This window comes from Charadrius vociferus, unplaced genomic scaffold, assembly GCF_000708025.1.
Source record: "Charadrius vociferus isolate BGI_N301 unplaced genomic scaffold, ASM70802v2 scaffold198, whole genome shotgun sequence".
Taxonomy (NCBI): Eukaryota; Metazoa; Chordata; class Aves; order Charadriiformes; family Charadriidae; genus Charadrius; species Charadrius vociferus.
The window spans coordinates 4,098,141-4,115,476 of NW_009649951.1; the positions used below are offsets into that span (position 1 = coordinate 4,098,141).

Genomic DNA, 17,336 nt, shown 5'->3' on the forward strand with positions numbered 1-17,336 from the left:
AGCAGCAGTCCTGATTAAAAAAGCGTGGTTTTTTCTATGCATAATGAGATTGGTTTTATGGGTGGTGGAGGGGTTGTTTAACAGATTTCTGTCTCTAACTCTTGAAAAATGCTTTTGTATGTTAACACCATACCCAGCTTTTAACATACTGCCATAAATAACCCTGGTGCTAGCCATAAAAAGAAGGGCGGGGGGGGGGGGGGGGGAGGCCCGCGACACACACGAGGGCAAACAATAATATCTGGATGCCAGATGGCACCATCGTAGTGATGGGGCTGGTTCAGTAAAAAACAAAAGGAAATTCCTGACATGCATCAGTGGAAGGGACAAAGCCCTGAGGGAATTGAATACGGACAGAGAGACCAGTGTGGTAGAGTCACCCAATATCTCTTTTTTTACTTTTCAGTAAGCATTTATGTTTTCAAAGACACATAAGCTACTTTATTTTGGTTTTCCCTGTTAAATAGTTTCCATCATGATGTTTATACCTGTTTTTCAGGTTAATAAGTAATTTAAAACTTCCTACCAATGTTTTATTTTAAAGATAAAGCATGTTATGATTATTGGATTGCCAAAAAAAAAGTAGTGAAGACATACACAGATACTATCAACTGCTAGGCTGTTGCTTGTCTACTTCAGTGTCATGCAATGAAGAGGAAGAAGGAAGTTTAGTGAAACTTTCCATTAAGATCTAATGGCAAAAAAAATTAAATTATATATGTGTTCGGTCATAGGGAAGATCGGCAGTGCAGCAGTCTAACATTAAGTAATGATTTCTATGTATTCTTTTAAGGAGCCCCTTTGGACAGTCACCACGACTTAGGATTTATGTGTAATATGTATACAGGGCAGAAGCAGTTATCTTTCCCTGGGGAGAAAGGCAGTGGTGAATTTATGGAGAGCACCAACACTATGGCATGATTTGACTCAAAGCTGAAGGAAAAGATCATCCTCAAAATAGACTGAAGAGAAACTATAGAGGGATTGTAATCACTCAGATTGGAATTGGACCTACACAGCTGGCCCTGGTGCTATTACTCTTACAGATGGAGCCCTGAGATTTTACTGACAAGTGACAGTGACCTCTATTTCACTTCTCTGAACAATGGCACCAGCAGCCACCCAGTGCCGAGTGCGAGCACCCTGTGGTGTTATCCAAACCTTAAAATCTGTGGAGAGGTAGCCTCTCCTGGAGAAAAGGGACAGGTTTGCATTTTAGTTCAAGACAAGGAGTTTGGAAGTCTGAGCTGACTGAACTGAGCCCAGTTCTACCACAGAACATTTCTAAGCCTTTGAACACCCCATTGGGCATTTTATTTCACCAGTAACATCTGATTTTAGATGCCTTTATAGATGGGTGCCTTCAAACACTCAGTCTTAATGGTATGCGAAGTTCTCAAAACCTCAGACTTTGTCTGAACCATAGATTTACACAATGATGGATTGAATAAGTAATTAAGCAGCAGTTAAGAAAATAAGATCTTTTCCTCTGTAGCTTAAAGGACATCAGTCTGTATACACACTTTTTTTTTTCTTCATAACACACATTGTAAGAACAGAAGTCCTAGACAGAAGAAATTGTGGTCATGTACATCAAGCGTTCTGGAGACCTTCACAAAATTTAGCGGAGCTCTCTGTGGGTCTCACCCTGAACCCATTATGACCTGCTGTGTAACGTCTCCCATTACTGAGCATTGACTCTGTCTTTGTGTTTCTCTTCTTCTGACTTCCCCATTTACGTGTAAGTTGCTCTATGGAGGGGCATATACACCAGTCCTTATCTGTTGCCGGAGCTTGAAGGAAAAAATATGATTATCCCAGAACTAAGTACTGCCATTGTCATTGCTGTTCTCAACTTAAATTTTGACATCACTTTTGCTGCCTTTATATGCAAGTGATCATTGCGTAGCACATTTTAGTCTACAAAAGTTGAATTTTTAAATACATTCCCTTTATATAACTTAAAGAGAGGAAGGTGGGGTTTATTAAACACTAGACATACTGTTGTCTGAAAGGGGCTTTCTCATGTTTGAATGTGAATATTAATATCTACAAATGCAAACAGTCCTTGCACAATTGAGCTGGGCAAGTCGTATCTACCCAGTGTTCACATGTGGATGAAATTCTGTGGACAACTGCAATTCACTTGTACTTGCAGGTCCACTGGATGTGCAGCCTGAGGGCTGGACTGGTGTGCATTTCACAGTTTGACCAATATTTTGTATTAAGTGCTTCACATACAAACATGGTAGGTTGGTTTTGCTGTCATATTTAAATTTCCTTAAAATATATTTTCAGTGATTGTAGTGCACTACAAAAGCAAGGAACCAAAACCAGCTGAGCCAAAACACCTTAATGACTCCTGCAGAAGTCCATCGGTGTCAGTGGCATTACATTTATTTACTTCTCTTCCTAGAATACATTATACAGCCCAGTGTAGGCTAATGTGCATATCAGAAATGGTGCAACAATAATTCCTTCAGCTGAACCCACTCTTGTGCAAATTGTGACACCTCAACAGCTAACAAAAAACACTGAAAAATACAATGCCTCTTTTAAATCCAGAACCCACTATTTTGCAAGCGTGTTCATATAATGGGAAAACGTTGCTGGTCCATCACTGTAAAAGTGCCCACAGGTCAAGGAAACAAGTATAGGCATTTCCATACAAGCACTATCTATTTTTAAACCCCAGTTTTCTTTGGAGAGATTTCCATCTTTCATTCCAACCTTTTTCCTTTTCCAGCTTGAGACCGCTATTGCCCATGGAGATGCCCATTTTGGAGGGGTGGGAGGCAGAGGGACCCTTCAGCCGTCCCACAGCTGGGTGCTGTAATGTAGTCAGCGCTCCAGTTGTTGAATAACAGTAGGCACAGTTAAGTCAGTCATAACAAAGCAAGGTCTTGATTTTTCCTCCTTAGAGCTTTCACTTCTCCACCTAGTAGTGATCTCTCTAAAACGGGATCAAAAGACCCCTTTTTAAAATATTTATCAGAGCGCTTAGAACACACTTACTGTTGTATTTTTCCTTTGGGGAAGACACATTGTCATGTCTGCTGTGCAGAGGAATAAAAGAATCACAAAATCATAGAATGGCCTAGGTTGGAAAGGATCCTGAAGATCATCAAGTTCCAAACCCCCTGCCATAGGTAGAGACACCTCCCACTAGACCAGGTTGCCCAAGGCCAAGTCCAGCCTGGCCTTACAAACCTCATCTCCCCTCTTCCAGTTTATAGCCATTAACCCTCATCCTATCACTGCATGCCCTTGTAAAAAGTCCCTCCCCAGCTCTCCTGTAGGCCCCCTCCAGGTACTGGAAGGCTGCTATAGGGTCTCCCCTGAGTCTTATCTTCTCCAGGCTGAATGACCCCAACTGTCTCAGCCTGTCTTCATAGGAGAGGTGCTACAGCCCTCGGATCATCTTTGTCGCCCTTCTCTGGACATGCTCCAGCAGGTCCATGTCTTTCCTATGTTGGGGGCTCCAGAGCTGTATGCAGTACTCCAGATGGGGTCCCACCAGAGCAGAGTAGAGGGGCAGAATCACCTCCCTTGACCTGCTGGCTACACTTCTTCTGATGCAGCCCAGGACGCGGTTGGCTTTCTGGGCTGCGATTGCACATTGCTGGCTCATGTTGAGCTTTTCGTCAATCAGCACACCCAGGTCCTTCTCCTTAGGGCTGCTCTCCAGCCATTCCCTGCCGAGCCTGTGTTTGTGCCTGGGATTGCCCTGACCCAGATGTAGCACCTTGCACTTGGCCTTGTTGAACTTCATGAGGTTGGCTTGGGCCCACCTCTCCAGCCTGTCCAGGTCCCTCTGGATGGCATCCCTCCCCTCCGTCATGTCTACCTCACCAAAAAGCTTGGTATCATCGGCAAACTTGATGAGGGTGCATGCAACCCCGCTGTCCATGTCCACCACAAAGATGTTGAATAGTACAGGTCCCAGTACCGACCCCTGAGGAAAGCTACTCGTCACTGGTCTCCACTTGGACATCGAGCCGTTGACTGCAACTCTTTGAGTGCGACTGTCCAGCCAGTTCTTTATCCACCGAGCAGTCCATTTGCTGAATCCATGTCTCTTCAATTTAGAGAGGATCTTTGGTGCAATGGCAACATGCTAATCACTGAGAAGTATGCTAAGAGCTATGAAATGCTCAATGTAATCTTTTTGAGGCAAGAGGCACCTTTTTATTTTTCATTTGTACAGCTATTAGCACAATTAGGTTCTGGCTGACAGCTACTACTGTCACATTACTAAAACTAGCTATTTGTCTTTGTCTTACTTATTCAGGTTGCTATTATAGGGACTATTATTACAGTGGGATTCAATTAGACAACATGCAATGACAACTGAAACACCTCCATCATTTCCCATTTTCTAAAAATCCTACTTTGCAGTAAATCTATTCCACTACTTTCTTTTTCACAGAAGACCCAAGTGTTAGCATACAGAAAAGCACAATACTGTGCAGTGGAAGCTACACTATATGCAGAACAAATAACTTTAAACCCATGGAACTGACTGCTTATTATTCACATACTTTTTGTGTTTTGTGCTCACCATTTGGCAACATTTGTCATTAATGACCACACAAAGATGTTTGAAAGCGTTTGCAATTTCCTGGTTTGAGGATGATGGAAAATTCAGAACCATTGTATATTTATATTATACATTCATATTATATAAATGTTCGGTATCTAATGACAAGTCCTATATGGAGATTTTGTTTGCGGGGTTTTCTTGGATTTTCCTCCCTTTTTTCTGCTTTCAACTCTTTTGATTCTACCAGTTCCCTCTTTAGCAGCCAACAGTTACATTAGAATTAAATTACGCTTCCAAATTTATCACTTAAAATGTAGAAATTGGGCCTAGAAAGCTGAATAAAATATAATTTCCTGAAGGTATTCCAGTGTTTTCACTACGAGTTGCTGACTAGGGTAAAATAATATAATACGTGGCATTTATAGATCAAACCTCTTTTCAGAAAGGTTCCATTCTGCTTTAATAATGTTCTTAGTTCCCTTTTGTGTCCTCTCTCTTTTGTTCCTGTGTTTGTATGTGTGATATGCATAATGTGTAAATATTCTGAGTATAAGAAGTATCTTTTCTTCTAAATGAGTAATTTTAATACCTGGCAAAATGTCATTCCTTTTGGTTAGGAATACAGTAGTGCTTCAACAAAGCAAAGCTACACAACAACTCACAATGTTAAAAATAAAGCTTCTGATGAGGACCGGTTCTTTTTGTTTGTAATCTGATTAGGATTTCTCTCTCTTAGTTTCGCAGGTCAAAAAGCTACACATTTAAACTAAACAAAATGTCTAAGTCACAGTAGCTGACATGGACTGTTCAACTTGTGACCGGAGATTTTCCACATCAAAATAGTATTACAGCAGTTGCACATTCTTAGAGAAAACAAGATGAGAGGCCCACCTGTACTGTTGAAGACTATAATCCCTTCAAAATAAAGGATATCTTCTTTAAAACAAGACCAATCTTTTCAGATAAAATGTCTGAGTAGGGAAAAGGAATCACTTTGCATCATTAGTTTCTCAAAGGCTTTGCTCCAGGAAGAAATTTTTCAGTCTTATAAACAGTTTCAAATGTTCCAATAATATATACAATCAATTTCTTTCCCTTCTATTACTTCCTGTGTATAGTGCTAGCAGTGGATATCACGTTTATAACAAGATGTTATGAACACAAAAAGTGGATAAAGCAATGCACAGTCTCCGCACTAGGAGAGCAGGTTCCTTTCTTAGTTTTGGGTTCTTTTTTTAACCCCAGAGTGAAAGGAAAATCCTTCTGTCAAATAGAGAAAAATAGAAGTGCAGAAAAATACTTTCAAAGATGTTGATCACAAAACTAAATTTCCTTTTTCTTCCTATCAGACTGTTCATGGGATTCTGAGAGTGAGAAATGAGTTTCCTATAGTCCTGCGTAGTCCTAGACCATAAAAGAGACAGATGTTTGTATTGTGTTCAGCCCTGGCCAAAGCTGTCCAAGTCGGGTGTGGCTTATCTAAATGAAGACCCAAAGGAGAGGAATACTGTCAGTGACAGTCATGTTTTAATCAAAAATACAGACGCTAATTTATTTGCTAAATTTAGCTAATGCATATGATCAGGTGCTGAAAGACCTAAATTTCTATCAGGCAGTTGACTGTATGACAAAAAGCTTTTGGTTCATTAGATTAGCACTCAAAAATGTAAGTAAAAAAAAACCCTTGCTGTGTTTGAAGGAGCTGACAGATCCCAAATGGGATCTGTTAATGGGAGAGTGTTATCAGTAGGGATTGTTCCTGTGAAGTTGTTAAGGGACCAACGTCAGATCCAACTACTCACTCTTCTGTTCCAGCCCTTGAAGTATATCTACAACCACTGTCTTGCCTATGGCAGACATTTTGGTAGAATGACCACCATAGAAGAAAAGACAGTCACAGAAAGCTATCTGAATCACCCTGTAACCTGTTTTCATTACTACAGTGCTTTAAAACCACCAACATCAGGTATCTAAGCATAAGTAATGCAGGTCATGGAGTAGCCTGGAACCATTGTTTCCAGAAAGATTTAGGAATCAGCATAGATCAACATGAGCTCAGCAAAACAAGGTGCGTTACCTTTAAACAAGGTGGTAATGTTATGGTATGGAGTCGAATGTGACCCTTCTGCTTGATGTTACCCATCTGAGTAAAATGCTGGGCCAATTTCCAGTACTGATTTTTTTTAAGATGTTGAAAAAGTGGTGACAACACAGAAAAATTGAGAAATTATTCCATTGTTGAGGAAAACAACAACAAAAAAATTAATTCAGTCTGTTTTTCTTATTGTAATGATGGCTACAAGGTGCTTTTATTAAAGTATGTTTGGACTTTCAGAAGCAAAAATTTGGAGTATGTAAGGGTTCCTAATCAGTGAGAAAGAGCACCAGCCAGAGAAAGCCAGAATAGAAATGGGACACTGTTTTTTTTTTTAATGAGAAGGGGAATTAAACGTGCTGGGGGGGGAGGCAGCTAAAGAAATGGTGGGTTCTTTATCTTTTTTATGGTTTCAAATTAAGACTTAAAAACGGTTACTGCAGTACAGGAGCAATGGTTGGAACTATTTTCCCTGTAATACTGCGACTAGCTGATAACAGTGGCCTGTTCAATACTTACTAGTGACATAATTGTGATATCAACTAAGGAAAAGGCGATCCAGTCTGAATACTAGCAAAAAGTAGCTAGTGTGATTATGATGCACACTGGGAGATTGCAGGATGCCTTGCACTGAGACGTTTTAGGATCAAGGCAGGCACTCGAAGCACGCATCTTTCTTCCTGGAGATGAGGAGGGACTCCACATGAGCACTTGAAAGCCCTTCTGCTGTTGCCATTGAGTTGTCAACAGTATGTCATGGCTCTTCTGTGTATTTCATAATAGCCCTATGGTGAGGTGAAGCATTTGTTTCTCATTAAGCAGAATTTGGTCTGGACAGGACTATGCTGCTTTTGCTTGCCTGGCTCTTTGTGGACATAACTTGCTTTGCTCTCTTCTTCTCACAGGTTTATTCCTGAGGCTTGGTCCACCTGTAGTGTCACCTGTGGAGTGGGCAGCCAGGTGCGGCTTGTGAAATGTCAGGTGCTCCTCTCTTTCTCTCAGTCTGTGGCTGACTTGCCCATCGATGAATGTGAAGGTCCCAAACCTGTGTCTCAGAGAGCCTGTTACAGTGGTCCCTGCAGTGGGGAGGCAACCGAATATACCCCAGAGGAAACTGAGCTGCTGTATGGCAGCTTGCAGGAGTTTGATGAGCTCTATGACTGGGAATACGAGGGCTTTACACAGTGTTCAGAGTCCTGTGGAGGAGGTAAGTGCAAAATGTTTCTGTGCTGGATTTGTTTTCCTTCTTCAAGTGCATGCTTTGCAGTTAACACCTGCAGACATGCTGCTTTGCTATGGCTATTTAGAGTCATAGAATCATTTAGGTTGGAAAAGACCTTTAAGATCATCAACTCTAACCATAAGATCATTGAATCCCTCCATATTTGAAAAGGTAGGGATGAAAACTGCAGAAAAAAAGCCCATGTGCACGATATATTTTAGCCCAGGACTTTCAGGCTCCATGCTCGGGCTGTCACCAAGAGTGATCAACATATCAAATATTTCTGTTTCTTTGTATCAGCTGATCATTCAAAAGGCACTCAGGCAAAAAAGCTGAATCTTAAAGTCATCTGGTGATACAGGCTAAGAATCATGTGTCATTTCTAGTTTTTATACTGTTTATACTTTAGTTTTTTTATACTGTTCAGGTGTAAACATGTCGAAGTAAATTGTCCTCCCATAGCAGATGCATTAAATTATTGATATTCTAAGGGCTCAGCTGGTTCCCTAGCTCCTGTCACTAAGTGATATTGTCTCTGATCCCAGTGCAAAAGAAAACATATGGTAAAAAAGCACTAATGGTGTGATTTTCTGAAGCTAGCAGGCTTGGCATTTGGAGTGTTTCAAAGTTAATCACGGTCTCAGGTTCCAAATCTTATAGACTATTAATGCACAGTTCTCTGATCCTTTTTTTCCCCATCACTTTGTCTAGCTAGTTCTGAGAAATATGTCCACTCTGGTATATTTTAAATTTAATCTAGACTTCTCCAGCTGCTGTCTTTTTTACATTACAAGTTTCAGGCTATTTAAAAAAGGATTACTGTAGATAAATACAGAATCGATACTGTAAAACTGGAAACCACTCAGTGCTTTATGAATGGTTAATAGTATGATCTGTACAGATTCACCAGTAATCAGTTTCAAACTTAAAAACCACATTTAGTAGAAAATAATGCAAAGGTTTTCTGTGCTTACTCTTAGCTTGCTAACAGTAGCCAGTGTTTACAGCAGTTTATACAGAGTTGTCAGACTGTTGCCACTATTGCTTTGTTTCCTACATAAAAAAATATGACACTAGTGTATGCTAAGTGTTGACAAATACTGGCTATACAGGAGTGATACAGTGAGCAGTAACAATTTGTCCCACTTAGACTGTGAATACTGAAACCTGAATAGCTTCTAGAAATATCCTCTTGAAATTAAGTAATTTCTTTGAATGTAGTGACTATGTGTGTTTTTTTCAAATATAACTCACAGAGACTGATATGACAGAGACATTTGGCTTTATAAATTTAATCTCTTTCAATTGTCAGCAAAAATTGTTAGCCAAGATTTCTTTTTGTCTGACGTCAACTCCAAATTTTCCAGATTAGCAGATGCTAAGTCAGATATTTTTGTAGCCATAGGTGCAAGACCGGTCAAACTAATTTTATTGTTTTTTGAGTCTCAAGAGAAGAAATTGGATAGATGCAGAAGTAACCTTTCACCTCCCAGAAGTAGCAACCAGAAGGAATTAGTTAGTCATTTAGTCTGCTGTTAGTGGCTGCATTTCCCAGAGCTGTCATCAAATATCATGTAACAATTATTCTATTCTGGTAGATATAAACACAGAAAACCTCATTTGATGGTATTTTGAAAGTGAACTTATACTGCCTAGATTCACATCCCACCCTTATACCCTTTTATATTGTTATTTCCTATTGAAAACTGATTTATTTTTTTCAGGGAAAGAATTTTAAAGCAGACAGCTTTTTATTCTGTTACTATTGTGCAGTAAATAATGTTTAGAATTCAGTTACTTGGCACACTTCCTGAACATGATATACTTTTTGTAATTATCGCTGTACAGTGAAACTTCTGACAGATAATCAAAGGTCTTTATATTCTCTAAATGTTGAATGATCCATCCTTGATTTAAAACTTATAACCATTTGTTGCATTGACCTATCAAAAACAGAGGGACAGATGTTATCAGTATGCTGAGACATGCTCAGTGTGAGATTCAAGGAGAAACTGAAGAAGGTGTTTCTGAGCACATTTGTTTGCTGCTGGAGCAAGCCAGATTTTTTGGTTTTTTGTTTGTCTTTTTTTTAGTTGCTGGCACAAGCTATTAGCGCCAGGAACTTCTGTCAAGATATAGTCTAGCAACCACAGACTGGCCAAATTCAGGCAGGAGCCTTTTTCTTCAATACCCATGTTGTCAGGCAAGATTACTGCTCCTACCGGTACCTTTAAAAGGTAAAAAGTTGTGAGAATCTCTGAAAGGAAATTATAATAAGTGAAGTAGAATGCTGGTAGGATAGACTAAAATTATTGGAAATACAATCAGAGTTGACTTAAGTGAGAGGAATAAGCATGGGAAATAAATTCACTGGGAGGATTGGGACAGGTTGGATACCGAAAAGTGAAGAGCTTGGCTATATGAATTTGATAAAACAAAACCATCAGTCTGAGAAATGGAGAAAAGCCTGAATTCAAAACCTCGCAGTCAGTCACTTCTGGATAGATAGCACTGAAACAGACAATGCGAAAGTGTTAAGGTAATTGATAATCATTGCTCAAGAACTCATTAGCGACACACTGCAGAGAGGAGAAATTGAATCTGCGGAAGTACGCTTGGTTTACAAAATTTTGATCTGAAAAAAAAAACCATTGAGCATGTACAGATGGTGTGTGAGCTGTATCCCAGGCAAATAGAATGATGTCACCAACATGTGGCAGGACTCGGTGGTTTCTTTCCACAGAGTTAAGAAGAGTACTTTCCTGGTTTCCATACCTCTGGGTTAGTAGTCCCTCTCTCCTGGCCTCATCAGACTGATCTTGCTGTCAGGCTTGCACAAGTGACCAGTGCAAAGTAGAGACCGGTAACTTGAACACTGCCATTTTCCATCAGGTAGAGAACCACCTCTGTTCTGCAGTCAGGAGCAGTCTGTCCTGGGGAATCCATATACCACTGTTTGCTGTACACAGTACGATAACCTGCTCAACAGAAAAATGATTAAGCTGGAAAGATACTGAATATGACAGAGTAGAGAACATATTTGTTATGTATAGAAATGTAATTGGTTTCCTTTCCTAGAAATAAATCACTACGATTTGTTTTATTCTTTCAATGAGCTATCCGTTTTACAACTCTCTTAAGTCTTTTGGGAAACTACTTGAATAGCAAAACAGCTTGAAAATATGGGGCCACCTTGTAAAGAAGGAAACCCACAACAATGTTGGCTAACTTCAGGGACTTTGGTAATTTCTATGTTGATGTCTATGTCCAAAAATGTCACATTTCTTTCTTCTCTTCAGCACCTTGAGTACAATGGAGACACTGCCTATGCTTGAGTCATAAGCATGCCCCGAATAAGCTTGCACACACAGGAGCCAATAAATTGCTCAACATGCCATTTTGCTGTGGCCTTCTCAGCCTGTACTGAGAATAAGGGGAATGAATCCATGAATAATTTCAGAAGTACAGGAACTACAATGAGTTGCAGCACTTTGGTCCTGTTGAATAATATGATATCATTGTTTGCTTAACGGCATGTGGTCTGGCATTAGAAACAAAAAAAGGTATTGTCAGTTCTGTTACACTGCTCTTGGAGCTGTTCGAGCTCTTCCAGCGCTATTTTTCTTAAACATTGGTGTCTTCAAAAGATTGTGAGATATTCGGGAAAACTAATTGTTGGTTTTGAGAGGATGATGCAATTGTTATGAGTTCAGCTAATCTTTTCCTAACTCAGGAAGTAGGGATGAATGTAAAAAGCACATTTCCAGTTTGCTTGAACCGCTGTGGATTAGATTTTTAGGAAGTTCAGGCCAATTATTATCCTCAGACCCCTGGGGGAAGAAGTAGATCCTCTCTCACTAAGTAGTCGTTCCTGTGGCATGTAGCATTGCAATCCCTGATTTTCTAGCTTTCTAACCTTGTGATCCAAAAAAACTGTAATATTCCTACCTTACTCATAGGAAAAGTGAGACAGAGTATACTGGTATGCTGAAGAGTACCACTGAGGATTTCCCTGAGTTAAAACATAATCCCCAAATCTTCCAGCTTCTCTTAGTCCCAACAACTACCCTTGTTCTGTCCCAGCTCTCAGATACACCCTGCAGATTTGCATCTTCAGTTTAGGTGCAGGTCTGTGGATGAAGGAAAAATAACTGAGAGCAGCTGAATTGTCTGGCCTTATTTTACTTTACTTTTGCATGTCTAGCAATCATACTGTTGCTTAAAATATAACATGCTGAAGTCAAGGCCATCTTTACAGAATCACATAATAGTAGGGGTTGGAAGGGACCTATGGAGATCATCTAGTCCAACCCTCCTGCCAAAGCAGGTTCACCTACCGCAGGTTGCACAGCATCATGTCCAGGCGGGTTTTGCGTGTCTTCAGAGAAGGACAGTCCATAACCTCTCTGGGCAGCTTGTTCCAGTGTTCTGCCACTGTCAAAGTGAAGAAGTTTTTCCTTATGTTCAGAATTTCCTTCTGTGTCCTTGTCTTCACACCTTAGCCTGCTTGACTGAAAAATAAACAGCCTCATAGCAAAAGGATGAGTCAATAGAGAGCACTGGGCAATTTTCTGTCCAAGGGAAGGTAAGTGGTGAATGAACCTAGGGACTGTTCACTGCAATTGAGACACCTAGTGAGAATGAAAGCAAGGGCAAGTAAAAGCCTAGCATTCAGGTGGTGTTTTGATCAGGTCATGTCCTAGCTGTCTGGGGAACAGGATACAAAACATGCAGTAAGCAATGTGTGAGTGTGTCTGAAAAACTGCAAGAGTTACAGAAGAAGGCTTTTCCCAATAGAAGGGAGAAAAGGAGCTGTGATTTTCCCTACTCAGTCAGGTGACAGGAAACATCCCCCTTTGGTAGACATTCATACCGTACTCCTCACAGACCATCAGGCAGAGGCTTGGATGTGGACAGCAAACACCTCACTGCCATGTTGGGGCTGCAGCCCCTGAGCTGGCAGTCCTGGGTGTGAGGCTGTGCTTCCCCACACACCGATGGGCTGGCCCCACCAGGCCCGTCTCTGCCCCTGCTGCTCCTCAGATGTGGAGGGCTGGCTGTGACCATGCGTTGTTGTGTGCAGGTGTCCAGGAGGCTGTGGTGACCTGCCTGAACAAACAAACCAGGGAGACTGCGGACGAGACGCTGTGTGTAACCAGCCGCCGTCCTCCACAGCTGCTGAAAGCCTGTAGCCTGGACCCCTGCCCCCCAAGGTAGGCTTCTTGTATCTTATCACCAGGCATACTTTTTTTCCAGATTTGAGTGATGTGATCAATGACGAAGCTGAGAAACTGATCTTCAAGATCCCCATAAATATGAGATCATAGAATCATAGAATTGTTTTGGTTGTAAGGTACCTTTAAGATCATCGAGTTCAACCGTTAACCTAACACTGCCAAGTCCACCACTAAACCATGTCCCAAAGCACCATAGCTACATGTCTTTTAAATACCTCCAGGGACGGTGACTCAACCACTTCCCTGGGCAGCCTGTTCCAATGCTTGACAACCCTTTCAGTGAAGAAATTTTTCCTACTATCCAATCTAAACCTCCCCTGGCACAACTTGAGGCCATTTCCTCTTGTCCTATCACTTGTTACTTGGGAGAAGAGACCGACCCTCCTTGCTACAACCTCCTTTCAGGCAGTTGCAGAGAGCAGTAAGGTCTCCCCTCAGCCTCCTTTTCTCCAGGCTAAGCAAACCCAGCTGTTCCTCTTAAGACTTGTTCTCTAGACTGCTTACCAGTTTTGTTGCTCATCTCTGGGCACGCTCCAGCACCTTCATGTCTTTCTTGTAGTGAGGGGCCCAAAACTGAACACAGCATTCAAGGCGTGGCCTCACCAGTGCTGAGTACAGGGGGATGATCACTTCTCTAGCCCTGCTGGCCACACTATTTCTGATACAAGCCAGGGTGCTATTTGCCTTCTTGGCTGCCTGGGATGTTTGGGGCCAGGGATGCTGGGATTTGGGCATTACTGAAATGACTCCTGAAGTACAAGCATAAAACATGCAGATGAGTGCCTGAGATGGCTCCCCAGGTTGCAGTACCAGAGACTCAACCTTCTGGGCTCCACAGATATGTGTCACTCACTGCAGGACTCCTTTTAACAGACATGAAGGGAGCAGGGGTGATGCAAGTGAGTAGAACTCTGCTGCTGCGCAAGGTAGTGGATCAGCACAGCTGGGTCGGTGTTGTTATCAAAGGTGAGGATACCCCAGGCCAGGGCTCTTTGTTCTTGTCCAGGGGTGAATGCTTTTTGAATTTGCCTGTGTGAAAATCCATACCACTGTGGTAACCTTGCTACCAGAGCAGGGCTAGTTTAAAGCAACCTTGGGCTTGTAGTGCATCCCATGGATTACAAGATGATCACACTGTAGTTGAGAATCAGTCCATGAAGCGGAGGTGAAAGGGGATTGAGGTGGTGGGTAGCGACTAAGAAGCTTTCATCCACCCCTAGGGCTGTAACTGAGAAAAGGGGAAATTACTCCCTTCCCTGTATATACATCACCTCTCCCTCCAGCCCCCTCAGTCTGGAGGAAATTGCCTGTCTGCAGAGATTTAAGTGGCACAGGATGAAGAGCAGCACGTGTTCTGCAAAATGGCTCCTGTGGTAAGAGCAAGGAGGCCTAAAACTCAAGACTGCAGACAGCAGGCAGCATGACTAATGGAAAGAGAGGCAAGAAGGAAAGTTGATGTGCCTCCCAGGCAGGCTATGACAGCATAACTTCCTTATTTCATGCAAAATTCTGAAGTGCTATGTCTACTAATGCCACTTTATTACATATAATGGTATATTAATTAAACTGATAGTATTTTGTGTATAAAGATTATTGCTTTACAATCATTAATTACAATAGTTTTAAGACTTCCAAAGAGAATGTGTGAAATAAAAAAATAATAAAGGCTTTAGGGTTTTCTCTTTGTTTTCATCATATGATGCTTCAGGACCCTAATTCAAGCAATCTTGATCCAGGAATCTGATAGAAATTTAGGCTAAAATGCTGTCCTTATGAATGCTGATGAAGGAATTGCTACTGACTGACAAGTCCAAAGCTTGTAATACATTGTGGCTGTGAACTTGGATCCCTGCTACAGAAGTTCCCAAAATGAGATCTGTGAACCACTGATACTTCCCAGAGCTTTCACTGACGGCTTATAGAGAGAGCTGGCTGGTCTCATCGTCTTGGCTCTTCTCTCTGTTTTCCAGCTGCTAAAGTGCCTTAACAGAAGCTAAAAATATAAAAAACAGTTTCTTAAAATGTCCTTGATGTGTAAGTGACTGTTGGAGCATGCAGTTGTGGCGGGTAGAGGAGGTAGTCTGCTGAAAAGGCAACTGAGCCAGTGACGAATTTCTCAGTAGACAAGGGAATGTTGTCCACAGCATGAAGAAAAAGCTGAGAAGTCTTGCCCAAGAGAATGAAAATTCTCTCCTAATACATTTAGAGAAATTATTCCAGTATGTTTCTTGAACCAAAACAGCCCAGCATGCTTAGAATTTAATGTGTACGTCTAGCATTTACTACAGTTCAAGATCTTGTTTAGCTTAAGAGGAAGAATATTTTAAAATTAGAACTTCCGAGATTAATGTTGCTTCTGCTGCAGGTATTTTTGGTTACATGTGACATTCTCCATAGCCTCTGAAAGGGTTATTTGTGTAAACCTCTCGTGGTCAACAGTTGCTTTAGCAGGTTTAATACAGATAAACAAAAGCATTGAACCACAGAATCTAAGTAGCCTTTCTTGAGGGTTAGTAGGCCTACACCTCAAGACAGGTACTGTAGGAGCAGTCAATGAAGACTAATTTCAGTCTGGTTTTGTTTCATCTTTTTTTTTTTTTTGACACTTGAGAAGAATTATGCTAAAAGGATCCTCACTGTTGCTGTTCTTTTTGGTCCCTACTGAGAATAAACGTGGATAGACTAGAAGAATTCATTACTCAGTTAAGGCTTCACCTTGAAATTACTCTGTGGTATCATCATCCTCTTCAATTCTTAATTGCTCTGATCTCTCCTGGAACAAAATATGGTAAAAGCTAGAACATACTGGCAATGCTTCAGATTTATGAAAACACTAAAAGGTGATGGTGCTTGTATGGCAGCTGAGAGAGCTTTATAATTTCCATTGAAATTCTGGATTAATATCTTAATGCATTAGTATTCTGAGTCCATTGAAGAGAGACAGAAAAACTAAATCACAGAAATCTGTCTTCCAGTATTCACAGCTGTATGGAGTCAGCAAAATCTCATGCTTAAAATTCTTACAGAAGAAAGAAGAAGAACCAGGAAGAGTTGCACATAAAAACTGGAAGGTTTCATCCATATTCAAATCCCAAAGCAGCTGAGTTTCTTGTGGTTTCAGACTTTGTTGAGAGTTTTTTGCTTATTGCTCCAAGAACAATAGCAGAAAAAGAGCCCAGTTCCTTTTCTCCTGGAAAACAGTATAACAAAGTTTCCCATTTTGCACTGAACTGAGAAATAGTGAAATGCTGTGGAGCTGATTGCTAAGTTGGGAGCTAATAACTGATTTTCAGCACAGTAGGTACAGAGTAAAATTTCATGTCAGTAACTTGGTATACCCTTGCTTGATATTTCTATTAAAAGGATACAGTCCATTTTGATGTACTAGGAGACCCAGTGAAGACCGTGAGCATTTTAATTCAGTCATTCAGTTACTTAATTTGTGTCAGTCAAGCTATATCACTTCCAGAATTACATACCAGTACTTGAGCAGAGCACAGTCTTCCCAGAAGTAATGCAGAATAGCTGTTCAATGTCTAGAATTTTCTTCTCTAAGCTCAAAAAACAAAAGGGCAGATCACTCAGTTTTGCTAATTGCTATGTTTGTATTCTAAATTATTCCAAAAACAATCAGAAAAACCCTGTTTCAATGTTGGCTTTACTGTTTTCAACAACAAAATGACTCACATCCAAAATGTGTCTTTTCCTCAGCCTCCACAACTCAAAATACAGAGGCGGTCATCATCTAATCAGATATAATTGCTCTTGTTTATAACAGCAACAGCATGAGCGCCTCGTGGTGAGCCAACAAACTCTACCAAAGGGCTGAAAGAGAATGTTGTAACTGTGTTATTAATTATAGCTGCTCAATAGCTTGGTCAATGCGTGTTGAAAAGATTTGGTAAACGTGTATGGAGGAGTGGAGAGAGAAGCAAAGCAATGAAAGCCAGATGGCTGAAAATGGAGGAAATTCCAGGCAATTTCTACAGCTTTGTTCTAGCATATTTTCAAAACTGAACTTTTTTTCCTGTACAACAAAGAAGACCTGAATGCTACAAACCCAGAAAAAACGTGAAAAAAAAGCAGCAGACAGTTCTAGGAATAGCATAGGATTTCACCCCAACACTCTCCCTTTACTCCTTCAAGCCTCTGTTGTTAGCAAGAAAAGATAGGAAGCCATCAGAGTGTTTCTGATACCTGACTGAAGGGTCAAGGTAGCCTGTGTTAGGCTGGGCTCTA

General features: G+C 40.9%; 1 protein-coding gene across 1 annotated transcript in view; it reads left to right on the forward strand.

The window, feature by feature from the left end:
- ADAMTSL1 (ADAMTS-like 1) overlaps positions 1-17,336 on the forward strand; it is a 178,734-nt gene that overhangs the window by 96,187 nt on the left and 65,211 nt on the right. The window contains exons 14-15 of the mRNA XM_009891516.1: positions 7,544-7,845; positions 12,944-13,073. Coding sequence (XP_009889818.1) covers positions 7,544-7,845; positions 12,944-13,073 — 432 coding nt within the window. The remainder of the gene's footprint in view (positions 1-7,543; positions 7,846-12,943; positions 13,074-17,336) is intronic.